Source organism: Chelonoidis abingdonii, chromosome 11 (genome assembly GCF_003597395.2).
Source record: "Chelonoidis abingdonii isolate Lonesome George chromosome 11, CheloAbing_2.0, whole genome shotgun sequence".
Taxonomy (NCBI): domain Eukaryota; kingdom Metazoa; phylum Chordata; order Testudines; family Testudinidae; genus Chelonoidis; species Chelonoidis abingdonii.
In genome coordinates, this window is record NC_133779.1 from 57,687,295 (window position 1) to 57,705,724 (window position 18,430).

At 57.5% G+C, this 18,430-nt stretch overlaps 1 protein-coding gene and 1 long non-coding RNA gene across 2 annotated transcripts in view; one reads left to right on the plus strand and one right to left on the minus strand.

Annotated features, from left to right (window-relative positions):
• Positions 1-7,663: 7,663 nt before the first annotated feature.
• On the minus strand, positions 7,664-9,916 carry LOC142047539 (uncharacterized). The gene is made up of 4 exons (XR_012656858.1): positions 9,831-9,916; positions 8,537-8,600; positions 8,003-8,053; positions 7,664-7,700 (listed from the first exon to the last, which is right to left on the minus strand). It is a non-coding gene; the product is annotated as an uncharacterized LOC142047539 (long non-coding RNA).
• Positions 9,917-9,956: 40 nt separating this feature from the next.
• Positions 9,957-18,430, plus strand: part of LOC116834258 (leucine-rich glioma-inactivated protein 1-like) — a 50,764-nt gene continuing 42,290 nt past the window's right edge. The window contains exon 1 of the mRNA XM_075071163.1: positions 9,957-10,101. Coding sequence (XP_074927264.1) covers positions 10,049-10,101 — 53 coding nt within the window. The 5' untranslated portion in view covers positions 9,957-10,048. The remainder of the gene's footprint in view (positions 10,102-18,430) is intronic.

An 18,430-nucleotide genomic window follows, 5' to 3' on the forward strand; every position in this document is an offset into this window, starting at 1 on the left:
TCCGGCTCCGATCCGGCCCCGGTGCACTCACCTAATCTGGCCGAGCTCCCGGGCTCTCTGTGGGTAACAGGCCTCTTGGAGCCTAGAAAGAACAAGCTTTCGGGTGAAAAAGATCCAGAGACCCCAGCTGAGACCTGCCCTCCCCTGCACCTGCCTCTGGGATGGGGACAGAGCAGCTGATTATCCAAGAAGCCCTCGCCCGGCCCCGAAATGCAGCCACCTCTGGGGTGGGACGTGGGGGGCTGGTTATCCAGGAAGTCCTTGCCTACTACCGAGATGCGGCTGCCTCTGGGGTGGGACGTGGGGGGCTGGTTATCCAGGGAGCCCTTGCCTAGCACCAAAATGCAGCTGCCTCTGGGGTGGGATGTGGGGGGCTGGTTATTTGTCCTACCTGAAGCAATTGTGCTCGTGCTGCTGGAACTGGAGCCTCTAGATCCTGTGGTGGCTGCAGGGAGATCAAAGGAGGGTGGGACTCAGATCTTGGACCCATCTGCCCCGCCCCTCTCCCAGCTCTGCTGGTGCCCCTCACTCCCGACCTGCAGCCCTGGCTGTCCCAGCCCTGGAGTTCCCCTGAACAGCTCCGCCGTGCCCCTCACTCCTGACCCGCAGCCCCCTGCTCTCCCAGCTGGTCCTTCTTCCATTTCTAACGTCCCTGTCACTCTTTTCAGGCTGAACTCTTACGTAGGGAGCTTTTCCCAGCAAAACACCTAACTGGGGTGTTGCCACTGGAGGGACTGGGGGCTACATTGTGGGGCACAGCAATTACCTGCTGTATGATTCGGGGGGGAAGGGTGAACAAAGCCCTGGCTGGGATGATTTAGTTGGGGTTGGTCCTGAGGGGGTTGGACTAGATACCTCCTGAGATCCCTTCCTACCCTGAGATTCTATGACTGGGGCTACTTGGAGGGGATCTGGCTTGGCCTGGAGTGGGGAGCTCTCACCCTTGGTCACCTCGTCTTCCACATGATGCCCACTTCCTGCACTAGATGTGTTTTCTCCCTCTGCAGCTTGGTCTCCATTTGACCGTGTCATGCAAAGAAAGAATTGAGATTAGAAACAACAGATCAGCCACCTCTGGAGTGGGACAGCCAGGGAACAGCGGCACATAATGCCACACAGTGATGGCTTTTCTGGCACTGAGATGCTGTGACGTTATTGATATAAACTGGGACAATATAGAACATGGGTTGCAACCAAGGTCCTGTAGTGGCACCAAATCCTATGTAAAGGGGGTCATATAAGGTGTCTAAGACCAGCTTACGGGCCCTGTTATATTATGCTCGTTGTATGTCTGTATCATTTTGTAGTTGAAGTTATGAATATTGGCTGTAATTTGTCTGTATTTCAAACTTGTCTGTTAGGGGAAAGATCCCAACAAGCTGTGTCAGCTCAGCTTAGCCTGCTTGATGGCCCATTAAGGACCATTAGCTACATAACTGACCCATTGAGAGGAGGCGGATACGCTTGTGACTCAGCAGGTGTGCAGAACTGGCCATGTGACGCAGACTCCATTTGCTGTAACTTTCCACAGTAAGAACAAAGAAGTGTCTTACACCTGGAAAAGCCTATATAAGGCAGAGGCCTCATCTCCATTTTGTCTCAGTCCTGCTTCTTACCTCTGGAGGACTTTGCTACAAACTGAAGCTCTGCACAAAGGACTGAATGACCCACCCCAGAAGGGATGTTCTCCAGAGACTTGATTTGAACCTGCAGTTTATTCCATCACTGCTACAAGCCTGAGCTAAGAACTTTGCCATCACTGTATGTAATTGATTCCATTTAACCAATTCTAGCTCTCATCTTTATCTTTTCCTTTTATGAATAAACCTTTAGGTTTAGATTCTAAAGGATTGGCAACAGCGTGATTTGTGGGTAAGATCTGATGTGTAGTCCCCATGACCTGGCCCGCTTGCTCTAATCATGACTATGTGTAACCCATTAGATGAGTGATGTACCCTCACTGCTCCCTACTATATCTTGACCCACCCACCGTACACCCCGCATTGGGACATTACAGACTGTATGTACTATATGCTAACCCATAAACAAATACCAGCGTCCCCCCCAATACTCTGTATGTGCCCCGATGACTAATGCTGACACGCCAAACTCTGTGTATCATCTTTTTAAATATCTCTAATAAACATATTGACCTGGGTCTGGGGCTTGGTCCTTTGGATCGAGAGAACCTTTTCTTTTACTGGGTGTTGTTTTCATACCATTCATCCCAGGACGGTGCACTGGTGGTGATACTGGGAGACTGGAGTGTCTAGGGAAATTGCTTGTGTGTCTTGTGGTTGGCCAGTGAGTGAAACCAAAGTCATTTTTGTCTGGCTGGTTTGGTTTGCCTTAGAGGTGGAAAACCCCAGCCTTGCTGTGACCCTGTTTGAGCATTGATCCTGATTTGGCACTCTCAGTGGGTCCCGCCAGAACCACATCGTCACAGATGCAGCCACCTCTGGGGCGGGCAGCTGGGGAACAGCTGCACATAACGCCACACAGGGATGGCTGCAGCACTGAATATTTACCTCTCAAATCCAAGTGGGATCAGATGGGGCATGGCTTCAAGCCTGCCCACTTCGGGCCCTCGGCTGACGATTGCTGATGAAAATAAAAGCCTCCGTGAGTGACAACGACCATATGACAGCTAGTCTGTACCACGCACACCCCACAGCACCGGGCTGATCCAGCCAGCAGGGACACATAGACTAGAGCATCCCTTCTGGGTCCCAGCCGCTCCCTGCAGCACAGCGCCCTCTGCTGACCCCCTGCCCCTGCAACCCTGCAACCCCTGCTGACTCCCTGCCCCGCTCTCCGCAGCACAGAGCACCCCAACTGACTCCCTGCCCTGCTCCCACACACGTCTGTCCAATGCAGTGGGCTCGCACTTACCCCCCCACCTCAAGTCCAGGTGCAAGCAGAGCAGTGGCTAATGCCAACCCCCTCGTCTCCAGTGCTCTGGAGGAGGGATCAGCGCACCAGCTATGTCAGAACTGAGGCTTGGCAAGGAAGTGAGAGTTTATTATGAGGCAAGGTCAATGTGTTGAATGCATGGATGGCAAGACACTGGTTGGGTGTAACTATAGTCAGAGGACATGCTGCAGGAATAATGTGACGGTAGTGGCACATCTGAGTACTCTGTGGACCTGCAATGCTAGAATCAACCTGTGGACGGCTTTAAAGGGGCGTGAAGGCTGCAGCGAGATTTATTCCGGCTGATGTTTGGCAGGAAATAACATACTGGGGTCCTAGCTAAGTGAATGTGTGACGAGGTCACAGAGGAGTTGGTCTGTGGCAGATGCCCTGCTGATAGCAGTGAGGGGATGGCGAACAGACAGAGATGTCTCTCAAGATGAATCAGGTGTAGGTTTGTCTGAAATGTCAGAGAGGTTCTGAATTCAACCAAAACCACAGGGTGATATTCATGGTGACTCAGCAAAGTGAGGCATCTCTAGAGAGAGCAGGAATGATGCTCGAAATCGGGTCCCAGCCAGTGAAGAAGAGGCAATTTTTATGCAGGATAGGCTGTTGTATAGGGAGCCTCCCAGGGAAAGAAGAATTCCCAAACGGCGGCTCGCAAACAGCTTTGGGTGCCAGAGGATACCACAATGAGTTGTTGACGTTGGCTCATGATGGTCCAATTGCAGGACCTCTGGGTATAGGGAAAACATGTGACAGGCTAGAGCAAAATTTCTACTGGCCTCATCTCTTTGAGACAGTGAGGGATTACTGCAGAAGCTGTGACTGTGTCAAAAGCGTAAGGGGTTGAGGGGACCTAGCAAGGGCCGCCTCCAGCCTCTGCCCATTATAGGGAGGCTTTGCCAGAGTGGCTGTGGATATTGTGGGGCCATTCCAAAACCTTCCAGAAATGGGAAAAAATACATCGGTGCTGGTAGACTTTGCTACCAGATATCCAGAGGCTGTAGCCTTGGCAACATTGAGGCAGAGACAGTGGCAGTGCTTTGTTCTCTATTTTTAGCAGAGTGGGTTTTCCAAGGAATTCTGTCGACCGTGGGTCTAACTTCAATGTCTGTTAGTTTTCAAGCAGTTGTGGGAATTATGTGGGGTGAAGCACTGAAAGCTGCTCCTACCACCCCCAGCTAATGGCCTAAGTGAAGGTTCAATGGAACTTTAAAGTCTATGTTGAAGATGTACGTGGTAAGACGCCAGAATGACTGAGATGTTCTACTGCCATATCTATGTATGCCAATACAGAGTGTACCCACAAGAGTCTACAGGTTTGCCCCTTTGAAGTGCTCTACAGAAGGCAGGTCCGGGGGCCATAGATTTGGTTCGTGACCATGGGAGGTCAGGGGAGGATACAGAGCAGCCAGTGGCTGAGCATGGGCTCAGTTCAAGGAGAGTTTTGCAGGAGATGATGAAGTGGTTGAGCAGAATCTGAAAGGAAGAGCCAAGATGCTCAGAAGGCCTGGATGACAGAGATGCTCAGGAGAGAGCGTTTGAAATAGGGGACATGGTGTTGGTGCTAGATCCAGTCCGGAGGAAACAAATGAAGGATGTTGGACTGGACCCATGAAGGTAGTGGAAAGAATAATGAGGTTACCTATTGAGGAAACCCCACGGCCGGAAGTGTCAGAAGTGCAGGTGAACAGAATGAAGCCTACCATGCAAGGGAGTAATGTGAACATAATCTGTTGTGTGGCGAGAAAGGCAGGGTCCATCCCTTTGATTGACATGTTGCTGAAAGCCAGGAGGAGACACCTCTCCAAGCATTGAGATGGGGGAGGGTTAGCCCCAAAGGGAGGAGTTGCTGATGTTGAAAACACCACAAGCGAACATCTCCAACAGGCCAGGGCTCAGGGATAGGATGACACACTCCATCGGACGGTGGGGCCCCGCCCCCCAGCAAGAGCTTACAGGGCCAAGGGAGAGAATGCAAAGGCAGATCTCAGAAGAGGTGGAAAGCATGTTGGCAATGGAGTAATTACCCATCCATGAGCCCCTGGGCCTTCCCATTGCGATGGTGCCAAAAAAGGATAAAACCATGAGTTGTTTGTGTGGAATTACAGGAAGCTACACTTGAGCCTGACCTTACCCACACCCCAGGATAGAGGCATCTTTAGATACGCTGGGGGGGGGCAGGTTTATAAGAACCCTGATCTGAACCAGGGGTAAATTGGCAACAATTCCCTAGATGCTGATGCCAAGAGAAATCGCTTTCATAGGGAATCGGACTGTATGATAGTTCAAGGTGTTGCCCTTTTGGATGCATATTCAGGGCCTACTTTCTGAGACTTGTATAAACGAGTCCTACGGGGATTAGAGTTCTTTGCCAGGGCGCCTATATAGATGAACCTGGCCATCTTCAGCAGTTTGTGGCAAATCACTAATAGATTGGCGTAGAGGCCTTAACCAATGAGATGGCAGCGCACAGCTACTAGCGTGAAGTGTCTCAAGTCGTAATGTAAGTTAAGAGCGGCGTTGGGGCGTGAAAGATGATCCCTACCTCGGCGCCGGAGTGGGCAGATGGCGACTGCGCCCTGAGCCATCATCAAAGGTGGGAGGCCATTAAGAACGTCCTATCCCTTAGAAACTAAAGAAACAGTCCAATCGTTGCATTGGTCTAGCCAACTAATTACAGAGGTTTGTTCAGGGATTTCAGTGACATTCGTGCTCTCATCACAGACCCTGACCGAAAAAGAAAACCAACCGGGTGCAATGACGAGGCCTTGGCAGGGATTTCAAGTACCATAAGGTGCTTTGGCAAAAGAGCCACGTGTTGGCCAGGCCAGATTTCAAAAAGCTTTTTCGCTGTGTAACAGATGGCCTTCCCAATATCAGCTGGGGGCAGTTGCTAAATGCAAGAGGGCGACGGGGGTAAGAGACATCCGTGCATAACTAAGCAAAAAAGTATCCCCCAACTGAGCAAAATTAATGCTCCATTGAGAAGGAATGTTATGCTTTGTCTGGGCTTATCAAGCAATTAAGCCCTAATTTGACCAACCAAAACATTCACTGTGTTTGAGTGATCAGTGCCGTCTGGTCCTGGCTGCACAGGGCCAAAGGGACACTCCAGGTTGCTGCGCTGGATTTTAGCCCTTCAAGAAATATGAAATGGATATTATCCACATAGGGGAGGAAAATATTGTAGCTGATGCATGTCCCAAATCAGGTGAATCTATTGGATGCAGTCAGTGATGTCTGTGTCATCACTTCCTGCATCATTTTGCTTTGGGGGTGTGAACGTTATTGATATAAACTGGGACAATATAGAACATGGTTGCAACCAAGGTCCTGTAGTGGCACCAAATCCTATGTAAAGGGGTCATATAAGGTGTCTAAGACCAGCTTACGGGCTACTGGTTATGATTATGCTGTCTGTATGTCTGTATCCATTTTGTAGTTGAGTTATGAATATTGGCTGTATGGTCTGTATTTCAAACTTGTGCTGTGTTTACGGGGAAAGATCCCAGACAAGTGGTGTCAGCTCAGCTTAGCTGCTTGATGGCCATTAAGGACCATTAGCTACATAACTGACCCATTGAGAGGAGGCGGATACGCCTTTGACTCAGCAGGGTGTGCAGAAACTGGCCCATGTGACTGCAGACTCCATTTTGCTGTAACTTTCCACAGTAAGAACAAAGAAGTGTCCTTACACCTGGAAAAGCCTATATAAGGCAGAGGCCTCATCTCCATTTTGTCTTCAGTCCTGCTTCTTACTCTGGAGGGACTTTGCTACAAACTGAAGCTCTGCACAAGGACTGAATGACCCACCCCAGAGGGGATGTTCTCCAGAGACTTGATTTGAACTGCAGTTTATTCCATCACTGCTACAAGCCTGAGCTAAGAACTTGCCATCACTGTATGTAATTGATTCCATTTAACCATTCTAGCTCTCATCTTTATCTTTTCCTTTAATGAATAAACCTTTAGATTTTAGATTCTAAAGGATGGCACGAGCGTGATTTGTGGGTAAGATCTGATGTGTAGTCCCCATGACCTGGCCCCCTTGCTCTAATCATGACTATGGTAACCCATTAGATGAGTGATGTACCCTCACTGCTCCCCTACTATATCTTGACCCACCACCGACACCCGCATTGGGGACAATTACAGACTGTATGTAACTATATGCTAACGCATAACCAAATACCAGGATCCCCCATACCCTGTTGTTGCCCCCGATGGACTAATGAACTGACCCGCCAAAACTCTGTGTATGCATCCTTTATTTAAACTATTCTCTAACTAAACATATTTGACCTGGTTCTGGGCTTGTCCTTTGGGAATCGGAAGAACCTTTTTCTTTTACTGGGGTGTGTGGTTTCATAACCATTCTCACCACAGCCGGGTGCACTGGTGGGATCATTGGGAGACATGGGAGTGTTCTAGGGAATTGCTTGTTGTGTCTTGTGGTTGGCCAGTGGGGAAACCAAATCATTTTTTGTCTGTGCTGTTTTGGTTTTGCCTTAGTAGGTGAAACCCCAGCTTTGGGCTGTGACTGCCTGTTTGAGCAATTGATCCTGAATTTGGCACTCTCAGTTGGGTCCCGCCGAACCACATCGTCAAATGATCAGCGCACCTCATGGGGGCGGGGCAGTCTGGGGAACAGCTGACTAGCGCCACACAGGGATGGGCTGCCAGGCACTGATTTCATTACCCTGAAATCCAAGTGGGGATCAGATGGGGTCCATGACTTCAGAAGTCCTGCCCCCTTCGGGCCTTCGGGCTGACGATTGCTGATGAAGAATAAAAAAGCCCTCCGTGAGTGAACAACGACCCATACTGACAGCTATGCTGTACCACAACACAACCCACAGCACCGGGCTGATCCCAGCCAGCAGGGACACATAGACATAGAGCATCCCTTCTGGGTCCCAGCCCGCTCCCTGCAGCACAGCGCCCTCTGCTGACCCCCTGCCCCTGCAACCCTGCACCCCCTGCTGACTCCCTGCCCCGCTCTCCGCAGCACAGCACCCCCAACTGACTCCCTGCCCTGCTCCCCACAGCACGTCTGTCCATGCAGTGGGCTCGCACTTACCTCCCTGCTCAGCCAGCAAAGTCGTCGTTATGACATCCTTCAGTGAGTTATCTGTGGGAGCAAAGGGCTGAGTAGGAGATTTCGGGTGGAGCCCCAGGCCAGTCAGGCAGACACTCACCCCACCCATGGCTTGTTGTCCTCTGCCACCCAGCTTTCATTGTGTGTGCGTGTGTTGTGTGCCCCTGCTGCCGGGGACAAATCCTGCTATGTGTGTGGATATATGCAGGTGTGTGAGCGGTGCATGCTGTCCGGAAACAACCCTACTCTGCTACACATCATATTCCCTGTACAGCTCCCGATTGGTGGGAGGGGAACCAGATCCCCAGGAGCCCTGGCTTCCAGCCCTCCCCTATCTAACCACTAGACCCCACTCCCCTCCTAGAGCTAGGCTAGAACCCAGGAGTCCGGGTTCCCAGCCCCACCAGGACAGCCAGTCCCTCCTACAGATATTTCCCAAGGTTGGATTTCCTGGTCAGCCAAGGGGTCTGGTGCCCCAGGGCTGTGGTGCCATTGGGAGAGGCAGGTGACACTTACCTTGCTGAGTCGGAACCAGGGCTGGGACCAGGCCCAGGAACAACAACAATGCAGAGACCTGGACCTGCAGCAAAACCAGAGAGACTCGATTGTCCTGGGCTTTGCTGGCACCCTGCACTCCCACCTGCAGCCCCCTGCCAGCCCAGGCCTGAGCCCGCCTCCAGCCCTGCCAGTGCCCCGCACTCCTGACCTGCAACACCTGCTAGCCCTGCCCTGGGCTCCTCACCCAGGCATTCATATGTAGTAGTGCAGCACCGTACTGAATCAGACTAGCCACGAGGGGCTACTAACGTGACCAACGTGTGTGAAACGTTTTCAGAGCCTGAGATGCCTGGGAGGAGAGATCCAGCCGTGCTGGGGTAGGGATGGGGGGTGGATTTGCCTTGTTGATTTAATGAGCTACTGGGGAGCTGCTGCCCGCAGCGATGGGCTCAGGCTCTCAGCAGACTCAGGCAGCGTCGCCACGTCGGTCACACCCTAGGTAGATCTCTCCTCTCCCAGGGATGGGCCCAGGCTCTCAGCAGACTCAGGCAGCATCGCCATGTCGGTAACACCCTGGGCAGATCTCTCCTCTCCCAGTGATGGGCTCAGGCTTTCAGCAGACTCAAGCAGCATTGCTGAGTCAGACACACCCAGGGAAGCTCCCCACACCCAGTGATGGGCTCAGGCTCTGGCAGACTCAGGCAGTGTCACTGACTCATGTTTGATCCCCAAGCCCATGAGCTAGAAATGTCTTTCTCCCCCCCAACACACACACAAATCAAACTCTGACGCAATCCCGGGGTACAGAAGAGAACCCCCCCACCCTGCATGGCGAACAGCCTGGAGGGGTCAGGCCAGGCTAGGGGAGGGTTGCTCAGGTGACTGCCCTGGAACTCACACTGGCTCCCAGGGGCCTGGTGACAGCAGGGGGTGTGTGGGGAGACAGAGAGAGAGAGAAAGAGAGAGAGAGAGACCGGATGGCATGTCGGGGGGAGGGTATATGTCTACAACTGTTAGCTGCAGCCCCATATGCACATCAGCTTTGTGGCCCGGTTCTCATCCCAGGGTCCCACCCCCCGCCCCTTGCCGGCCCCTCTCCCCCCACCCTCCTCCGGCCAGGACACCTGGTTCCCATCACCAGCCTGCCTGGCTCCCCATGCTGCTCCCCACTCAATGCCCCCCCTCCTGCAGCTGCGACCCACCGGGGTCGCTCGTGGCAGGAAGTCGGGGCCGTGGTGCTGGACTGGGGGCACAGCTGACTCTGATCAGAGCTGGGGAACCCAGGCGTCCGGAATGGGGGGTGGGGACTCACCCTCATGGCAGCAGGCACTGGGCCGGTGTGTGAGCAGGAGGGGGAGGGCAGCACTCGGCCGGCAGAACGACGAGGCCTCACGAGTCATTTCCTCCTGCCTGTACTTCCTGCGAGGCGCGTGTGTGTGAGAGGGACCGTGTGTGCCTGCGTGCACTCAGAGGACTGTTTGTCTGCAAGTGATGTGGCTGCTAAATGAAAGGGAACCCTGAAAAGTGGAAATGAAGAGGAAGGGAACTGCCCTGCCCCAGAGGTGGCTGCATCTCAGCACCAGGTAAGCCTCCCCCATACAGCGTTATGTGCAGATGTTCCCTTGCTGACCTGCCCCAGAGATGGCTGCATCTTAGGGTGCTCAATTCCCCACTCCTGTCCCCGTCATTTCCTTATCCCCAGGGAGCCAGGCAGGTGGGGATCAGGACTCTACTCAGACCCACACAGCAGAGGGCTGCTCACCGGGAGCCTCCCATTGGCAGGTGCCCTGGGTAGGCAGGGGAGATTCAGGAACAGGAGCAGGACAGGAGCTAGGGCTGAAGGCAAGGGTGGCCCCAGTGCATGTTGGGAATACCACTCCAGGACCAGTGCATGCTGGGAGTTCTGCTCTGAGCCTGGTGCATTCTGGGAGTCCTGCACTGGGCCTGGTGCACGCTAGGAGCACTGCTCCGATCATGGTGCATCCTGGGAGTCTGCTCCAAGCCTGGTGGATTTTGGGAGTCTCACTCTGCACTGATGCATGCTGGGAGATCTTCTCTCTCAATGGGGCATGCTGGGATAAGGAGTCTGACTTCCTTTTTCAGAGCTGGGGACTCCAGCTGCCCCCCACACACACACACGCACACCCCAGAAACCTGCACTTAGCTCTGGACCCCTCTTGGGACTGTTGGCCCAACTCCTGAACAATGGGACAAGTAGTTCTGGCCTTCGGGAACTGTGGTATTGTTCTCCACAGTGTGCTCCAGAGGTGGCTGCATCTCAGTGCCAGGCAAAACATCCCTGTGGGGTGTTATGTGCAGCTGTTCCCCTGCTGCCCCGCCCCAGAGGTGGCTGCATCTCAGTGCCAAGCAAGACATCCCTGTGTGGTGTTATGTGCTGCTGTTCCCCTGCTGCCCCACCCCAGAGGTGGCTGCATCTCAGTGCCAGGCAAGACATCCCTGTGTGGTGTTATGTGCGGCTGTTCCCCCACTGCCCTGCCCCATAGGTGGCTGCATGGGTGGTGGGTATAATAGGCCAGGGGAGGCTAAGCCTCCCCAAACAGGATGCGATGCACCTCCCTCTGGAGGCACGCCACCGGCCTGCCGCATTTGGAGCACTGCCGCAAAAGGGCAACCAGGCTGTGGCCCCGCCCACACTCGGCTCGAAGCCCCACTCCCACATCCCACTCTTCCCCCATAGCCCTCTCCACACTGCTCCTCTTCCCGCCCTCACTGCGCCTCTCCCCAGAAGCTGGTAGGGGCTTCGGCAGGCAGACCAGAGATCCTCCTGCTGCAGTGGGGGGCTTGGAGTTCCTCTGGCTCCAGTGGGTGAGGGGAGCTGGAAGGGGCGGGGTAAGGGCAGGGGACTAGCCTCCCCGATGGAGGATTAACCCACCGCCCATGAGTGGCTGCACTTCAGCGCCGGGCAAGCCAAGTTATCTGTGACTTTTCCCACTCTGCCATGCCCTGGAGGTGGCTGCACTGTTCTTCTCAGCTCTTTCTTTGCATGGTCCTGAACACACGGAACCGAGATGTGGAGGATGAAAATACAGCACCTAGCACAGGGAGTGGGCATCATGTGGAAGACAGGCTGCCCCAGGGCAAGAGCACCCCGCACCGTGGAAAACATGAGAAAGAGAACTGCACCATCTTGTGTGTGTGTGTGTGTGTGTTTTTCTCTGCTGGAGGGGATCAGTCCTGTTTTGTGTGTCATAAACCCTGTACCGCCGATGGCTGCTGGGGATTCCCTCTCACCTCGGCACTGGGCTGTAGTGGGGGTCATGAGTGAGGGGCACCAGAAGACTTGGGGGTGGGGGAGCCCAAGGCTGGGCTAGCAGGGGGGCTGCAGGTTGGGAGTGAGGGGCACTGGCACCAGGGATGGGGGCGAATAACAGAGTCAGAGCCCAGTAAGAAACAACCCTGTGTTTATTGAGCACTGGGTCTGCCCTGCCCCGTGCATGGGGGTGGAGGGGGCAGCCACGGGGTGGCGCCCCCTGTGGGCGGCTGAAAACACGTCATGAGAGCAGCACCCTGTCAGCATCCAGGGCCCCCTGCCCAGGTGGGGCCCATGTCTGGACCTGGGGGTGTGTGTTGGCGATGTGTGTCCGTTCCCCCCACATGGAGCACCCCCCCAATGCAGCGGGGAGGGGGGTGCTGTAAGCAAAGCAGTAATGGCATGGGGGGGGTTCACATGCACTGGGGGGGACAGGAAGTGAAGGGGATCCAGTGGATCAAGATGGGGGGGCCAAGTAAGGCTAAGGGACCCCCCTCTCCCTGCATATGGTGCCTGCTCCCAACATGCAATGGGCTCGCTAGCCAATTGGAGGCAGAGGTTCTAAAAGATGGGGGCTCAGATAACAGGGCTTCCCCTTCCCTGCTCCCACGGGTGTCGCCGGGCGCTGGAGCCGAGGTCTTGGAGCCGTCCTGGGCGAGGGGGGGACAGCAGGATCTGCACCCCCCAGCCAGAGGGGGGCGCTACATCCCAGGCACCAGGCCTACGCGCTGCCTGCTGGAGCTGCAAGAGAGATCGGGGGGGGGGGGGGGGGGGAGCTAGTGAGAGAGGGAACAGGAAAGATCGCAAGGGCGCTGAGGGGAAACCCCCGGTGTTCTGTGTGAGATCTGATCCTCCCCACCTCCACCCCAAGCGGGGGGAAGATGCTTCAGCAGCTGAAGAAGGGCGTTGCTAAGGGCGTTGCCGTGGTTACCCCCCGCCCTGTCCTAGTCCTAGCAGCCCCTGGGCACATTATCTGTTTTTTCAGTGGACAAAGGGAGCAAGGCTGGGAGGGGGATCCCTCAAACTCTGCCCCCCAATAGCCTTCCCCACAGAGGGACAACCCCATCCCTCCACAGGGCAGTCTGATGCCAGCCAGTGTGGGGCAGCAGGGGACACTCCCCACCCCCCGTACAAAGACCCCCCAACCTTCTGGGTCACTACTTGGGCTTCACCCGTTGCCTGGCCTCCGATAAGGCTGAGGGGGACAAAAGGGGAGACAGGATAATGCTGGGGGGGGTCGAGGAGGGCTGGTGGCGCTGTGGGGGCCAGCTAGAGTGGGGGGAACCCCACTGTCCCCCAAGGGGGTTGGGAGGAGCAGAGTGGGGGAAGGCTGCCCCTATGCGGGGATCAGTGGGGGGTTTTTTCCCAGGGGGCCAGTGCAAAGGGGGCAGTTACAGTGGGGGGGGAGCTGCCCTGGGGGGCAAAGGCCGGATCAGTTACAGAGTGGGGGGAGCTGCCCAAGGGGGTGGTTAGAGCAGGAGGTCAGTGAGGGCTTGCCCAGGGGGCCAGTGGCAAAGGGGGCAGTTAACAGTGGGGGGGGCTGCCCCCGGGGCAAAAGGGGGGCAGTTACAAGTGGGGGGCGTAGCTGCCTGCCAGGGGGTGGTAAGCAGGAGGCAGATAGGGGGGGCTTGCCCAGAGGGGGTCAGGGCAAAAGGGGGCAGTTACAAAAACAGAAGTGGGGAGGGTGCTTGGGTGACCTGGGGGTTTAGTTAGAAGTAGTTGGGGGGGGGGCTGCCCAGGGGGTCAGGGCAAAGTGGGGCAGTTATAGTGGAGGGGGCAGCACCTACCTGGAGTTGGACTTTTTACATTTGAATTTTTTACCTGCAGGGAAGAGAGAGAAAGAGTGAGGGGCTATTGTGTGGGAGAGGGTGACGGTCAGGGGGTGAGGGAAGGGGCTGGCTGGGGGGTGGCTCTGGGGCACAGGGGGCCCAACCAGGGAGGTTTTGGGGGCAGGGGGCGGGGCACAGGGACCAGCCAGGGAATTTGGGATGCAAGGGCCTGGTCAGTGGGGTTCTGGGAGGTTTGGGAGGCTAATTAGAGAGGTTCAGAGGGCAGGGGACTGGCCAGGGGGTTTAGGGCCAGCTGAGAGGGTTCAGGGTTCACGGGGGATTGGGGCGCTGGCCGAGGGGATTCAGGAGGGTTTGGGGGGCAGCTGGTGGAGTTTGGGACAGGGGGGTTTAGGAGCTGGCCAGGGGGTTGGGGGACCAGCCAGGGAAATGTGGCAGTGGGAAACTGGCCAGGGAGTTCAAGGGGCAGGGGGCAGGGGCAGGGAGCCGGCCACTGGGATTTGGGGTGGGGGGCTGGCTGGGTGTTTTAGAGGCTAGTCAGGAAGCTTGGGGATGGGGTTGGTGGGCTGGCTGGCCGCAGGGCCGGCGCTACCATTTAGGCAGCCTAGGCAATCGCCTAGGGCGCCAGGATTATTCAGGGGGCGGCATTTTGCCAGGGGGGCAGCAGGAAGCTCTGGTGAAGCTGCCGCAGTCATTCCTGCGGAGGGTCCTTTGGTCCGTGGCTCTGGTGGAGCTGCCGCAGTCATACCTGCGGACAGTTGGCTGCTTGCGCGGCTCCGGTGGACCGCCTGCAGGCATGCCTGCGGCAGCTCCACCGGAGCCACGAACCAAAGGACCCTCCGCAGGAATGACTGCGGCAGCTCCACCGGAGCCGCGGGATCAGCGCGGGGGGCGGCGAAATGGCCATGCGCCTAGGGCGCGAGAAACCCTAGCGCTGGTCCTGGCTGGCAGGGTTCCATGTTTATGGGGTTTGAGTGGCCAGCCGGGGAGTTTTGATGTTCGAGGATTTGAGGGGGTGGCCAGAGGTTAGGGGGGCTAGGGGTCCCGCCGGGGGAGTTTGGGGGCAGAAGCCTGGCTGTGGGGCTGGAGGGCAGCTGGCGGGGTTTGGGATTTGGGTCTGGCTGAGGGTTTTTGGGGCCAGCCAGAGTGCTTGGGAGGATTGGGGGCCTGGCCAGGGAAGTTTGGCAGTGGAGGGTTGGCTTGGGGTGGGGTTAGGAGCCAGCCAGGAGCTTGGGTGGTTGGAGGGCCAACCGAGGGGAGGGTAGGGGGCTTGGGGTCTGGCTGGGAGATAGGGGGTCAGCCGGGGGGATTCAGGGGGGTTGAGGGGCTAGCAGGGGGGTTGGGATTCAGAGGTTTGTGGGACTGGCTGGCAGGATTCAGGGCTCAGGCTGGCTGGGGGTTTAGGGATCAGTCAGAGGGCTTGGGGTGTTGGGGGTCTGTTGGGAGAATTGGAGGCCAGCCAGGGGAGTTTGAGGGTTATTGGGCTGGCTGGGGGAGTTTGGGGGTTTGGGGGCCTGCTGGTGGGTTCAGGGGCCAGCTGTGGCAGTTTGGGGGGGGTTATGGGGGAGGCTGGGGGGGTTGGTGAGCCTGCTGGGAGTTTTGGGGGGGTGGCAGCTTGCTGTGGGGTTTGGTGGGTTCAGGGGCCAGCTGAGGGAGTTTGGGGGGGCCTCCTGGGCAGTTTGGGGGCATATGGGACTGGCTGGGAGAGTTTGGGGGGTTGAGGTGCCCGCAGGAAGATCACTCACTCAGCGCTGTCAGGATGCCCACCACGAACATGACAATGGCCAGGACGAGGCCAACCACGCGCAGGGTGTCGTAGTCTGAGAGGAGAGGGGGGTCAGAGACAGACAGCCCCCCAGCTCCCTCCCCCCACAGCCCACTACCCCCTGCCCCCAGCTCCCTCAAGCTCTAGTGAAGCCCCATGTTCTAGCAGACACCCCAGCCGGGAGCTGGGCCTGGGGGCGTGGGGGGGATCCCTGCTAGGCAGTGCCCCCCCAACAGGGGGTGCCCAACTGTGGAGCCCCCTCCCAGCAGCGCAGAGACATCAGCCCATGGGGCAGCCACACGAGTGGCCCCACTCACCGTAGGAGAAGGGATCCCGGGGTCCATGGCCATCTGGAGAGAGAAGAGAGAGACGAATCCCTGAGCTACCCCAGCCCCAGAGAGGGCTCAGCCGGGCCTGAGATACAGCCACCTCTGGGGTGGGGCAGCTGGGGAACAGCCGCACATAACACTGAGCAGGAGTTTGGGACAGAGAGGAACAGAGACTCCCACGTCATTCACAGCAGCAGGATCATTGCTGCCGGGGAGAGGGAAGCCCCTGGTGAAGCCATTAACCTGGGCCAGGATTCAACCCTGGTTCGCACCCGCCTCCCCCAGCCTTGGCGAAAATGTCCTGCACTAAGTGAAGTCATCAAGAATCCAGGACAGGTCAGCAGCCCAGCACCCCCTTGTGGGGGGCGGACGCCGCTGGAGGTGGGGGGCATGTGGCTGGAGGGCGCTGTCTCCGCCCACCCCTCTGACTTTGAATCCCCAACAAACGCGCTTTGTCCGGAGCAGGACCCATCGCCCGCAGACCCATCTCGGGTGCGGCGCTGGATTTGCTCGGCCAGAGGGCTGCGCTTCCCAACCCAGTACGTCCCAGCTGGACATACGGGGGCAGAGATGGGGCATCCCCCGTGCCGGGGCGCCAATTAAGGTACGAATGCAAAGCCTCCCCAGGGAAATGTCAGAAGGGGGATCCGCAGGGGCGGGGAAAAACAGTCTTATGGGAAATTTTAGATGACCGACCAAGAGGGTAAACTTGGGCGGACATGCTCCCAGCTGGGCGAGGACTCCATCCCCCATCGCCCTTGAGCTGTTCGGGGCTAGAGGCCCAGGCCCTCCAAGTTCGGCCTCCTGCTTCTGCTTGCTTCCACTAAAGGAGAATCCCCAGTTGGCTGCTCGCACGTATGGCGGACTATGATTCACCCAATGATCAGCTTGGTTCCTAGAGGGCAGCCACTGGGGACTGGGGGCCAACCGGCCTGTCTTGCTTTGGAGGATACTCAGGAGTTCTCTCGGAAGGGCCCGGACGTGGGTTTTTTACCAAAACATTTTTCAGACAACACCACAGGGCCCTGCAAGGACTAAGAGAGGCTTGAATCCGTGGGGTCAGTGAGGCATGTTGCCCCTCCCACCCCTGAGCAGGCCTTCCCAGGCCACTTCTCGGGAGCAACAGCACAGGGGGCTGCTGGAGGGCTAAGGGGGCGCACGGAACCGGTCCGATGCAGGGCGATACCTGCTGACTCACCCTGCCTAGCGGAGAGGGGGGCCCCTATCACTGACTCTGCTGGCTGGAATGCTGGCACAGTGCCTGTGGGACACCCTAAGCTGTTGCCTTGGACACCTGTGGAGTTCGCAGATGCTGGATGCAGCCCTGGTACAGGAGTGCCCCGCCAACTCTCTCCGTCCCCCCAGTCTGCTCCAGAAATCTGCCCCCGCCGATGGGCCCACGCAGCCCGGCCCAGCTGCAGTGCTGCCCCAGGACCCCGCTCCTGTTTCTGGCTGTTTGCCCGGCCCGCCCACGACCTGGCTGGGCTCAGTGGTGCCGGCCCGGGGGGTGTGTCCCTCATCTTCGAATCCAATATGTCCCGCAACCGACCCGCGGGCCACGGCGCTAGGGGTCTCATCAGCATGGCCTTCACTATTTCATTAAGCAGAGGAGAGGTGAGCTCATGCACGGTGGGGACGGGGGGAGAGATCTTCCTCCCCTCCCATTCGGACAGGCGGCTCATGGCAAGGTGACAAGGTGCCGGGAGCCTGGCGGACGCCCATCTGCAGCCATGAGCGCACAGGGGGGGCACGCACCCCCGCAGGGAGGGTCCGTGGATGGCCCGGGCACTGGGTAAAGGTCAAGCCACTTGCATAGGAAATCTCTGCCGCCCGCGCTGAACTGCAGCCACCATCTGGGGTGGCCAGAACTGCTTATCATCAGTTCTGCCGAAACCAGATTGACAGGTCGCCATCCTTAGCGTTTGGACCGGCCCATTAGCGCTAGCCCTGACTGCCTGGGGGGTGACTCCTCCTGCTGGCCCTCCCGCTCTGCCACAGCAAACCGTTTTCCCCTAGTTGCCCCGTCCAAGAGCCAGGGGAGAGCAATATCCCCTTGACTTCCAGCCCCCTGCAGCACAGCGCCCCTTGCTGACCCCCACCCAGGCTTCCCTGCAGCACCGCTGCCCCCCTGCTGACCCCGTTCCCACCCCACTGCGCCCGCTCCCTGCAGCACAGCCCGCCCCCCTGGCTAACCCCCCTCCTTGCAGCACAGCGCCGCCCCCGCGGCCGCCTCCTAGTGCCCCATTCATGAGAGCCAGGAGAAGAAAGCGACCCCTGCGGAATCCCCGCTCCGCTGTCAGCACCATGCGCCCCCCTGCTGCCCTCCCCACCCTTCGCACAGCCGCCCCCTAGCCTGCTACCCCAGCCCTGGGCTCCCTGCAGGCACGCGCCCCCCTGCTAACCCCCCACCTGCAGCACAGCACCACCTAGTGCCCAGTCCAGAGAGCCAGGGGAGAGCACCCCTGCTTGACCGCCCTGGCAGCACAGCGCCCCCTGCTGACGTTTCCAGCCCAGGTCCCTTGCAGCACAGCGCCCTGCGACCCCCCACCCAGCTCCCTGCAAGCAAGCGCCCCCTGCACCCCCACCCTGACCAGCCAGCGCAACCTCCTAGTGCCCAGTCCAGACGAGCAGGGGAGGACGGACCCTGCTGACGCCCGCCCGCAGCCACAGCGCCCTGCTGACGTCCAGCAGCTCCCCACCAGCACAGCGCCCCCTGCCCTGACCCCCGAGCCACCCTACCTTGCAGGACGTTTTGGTCCC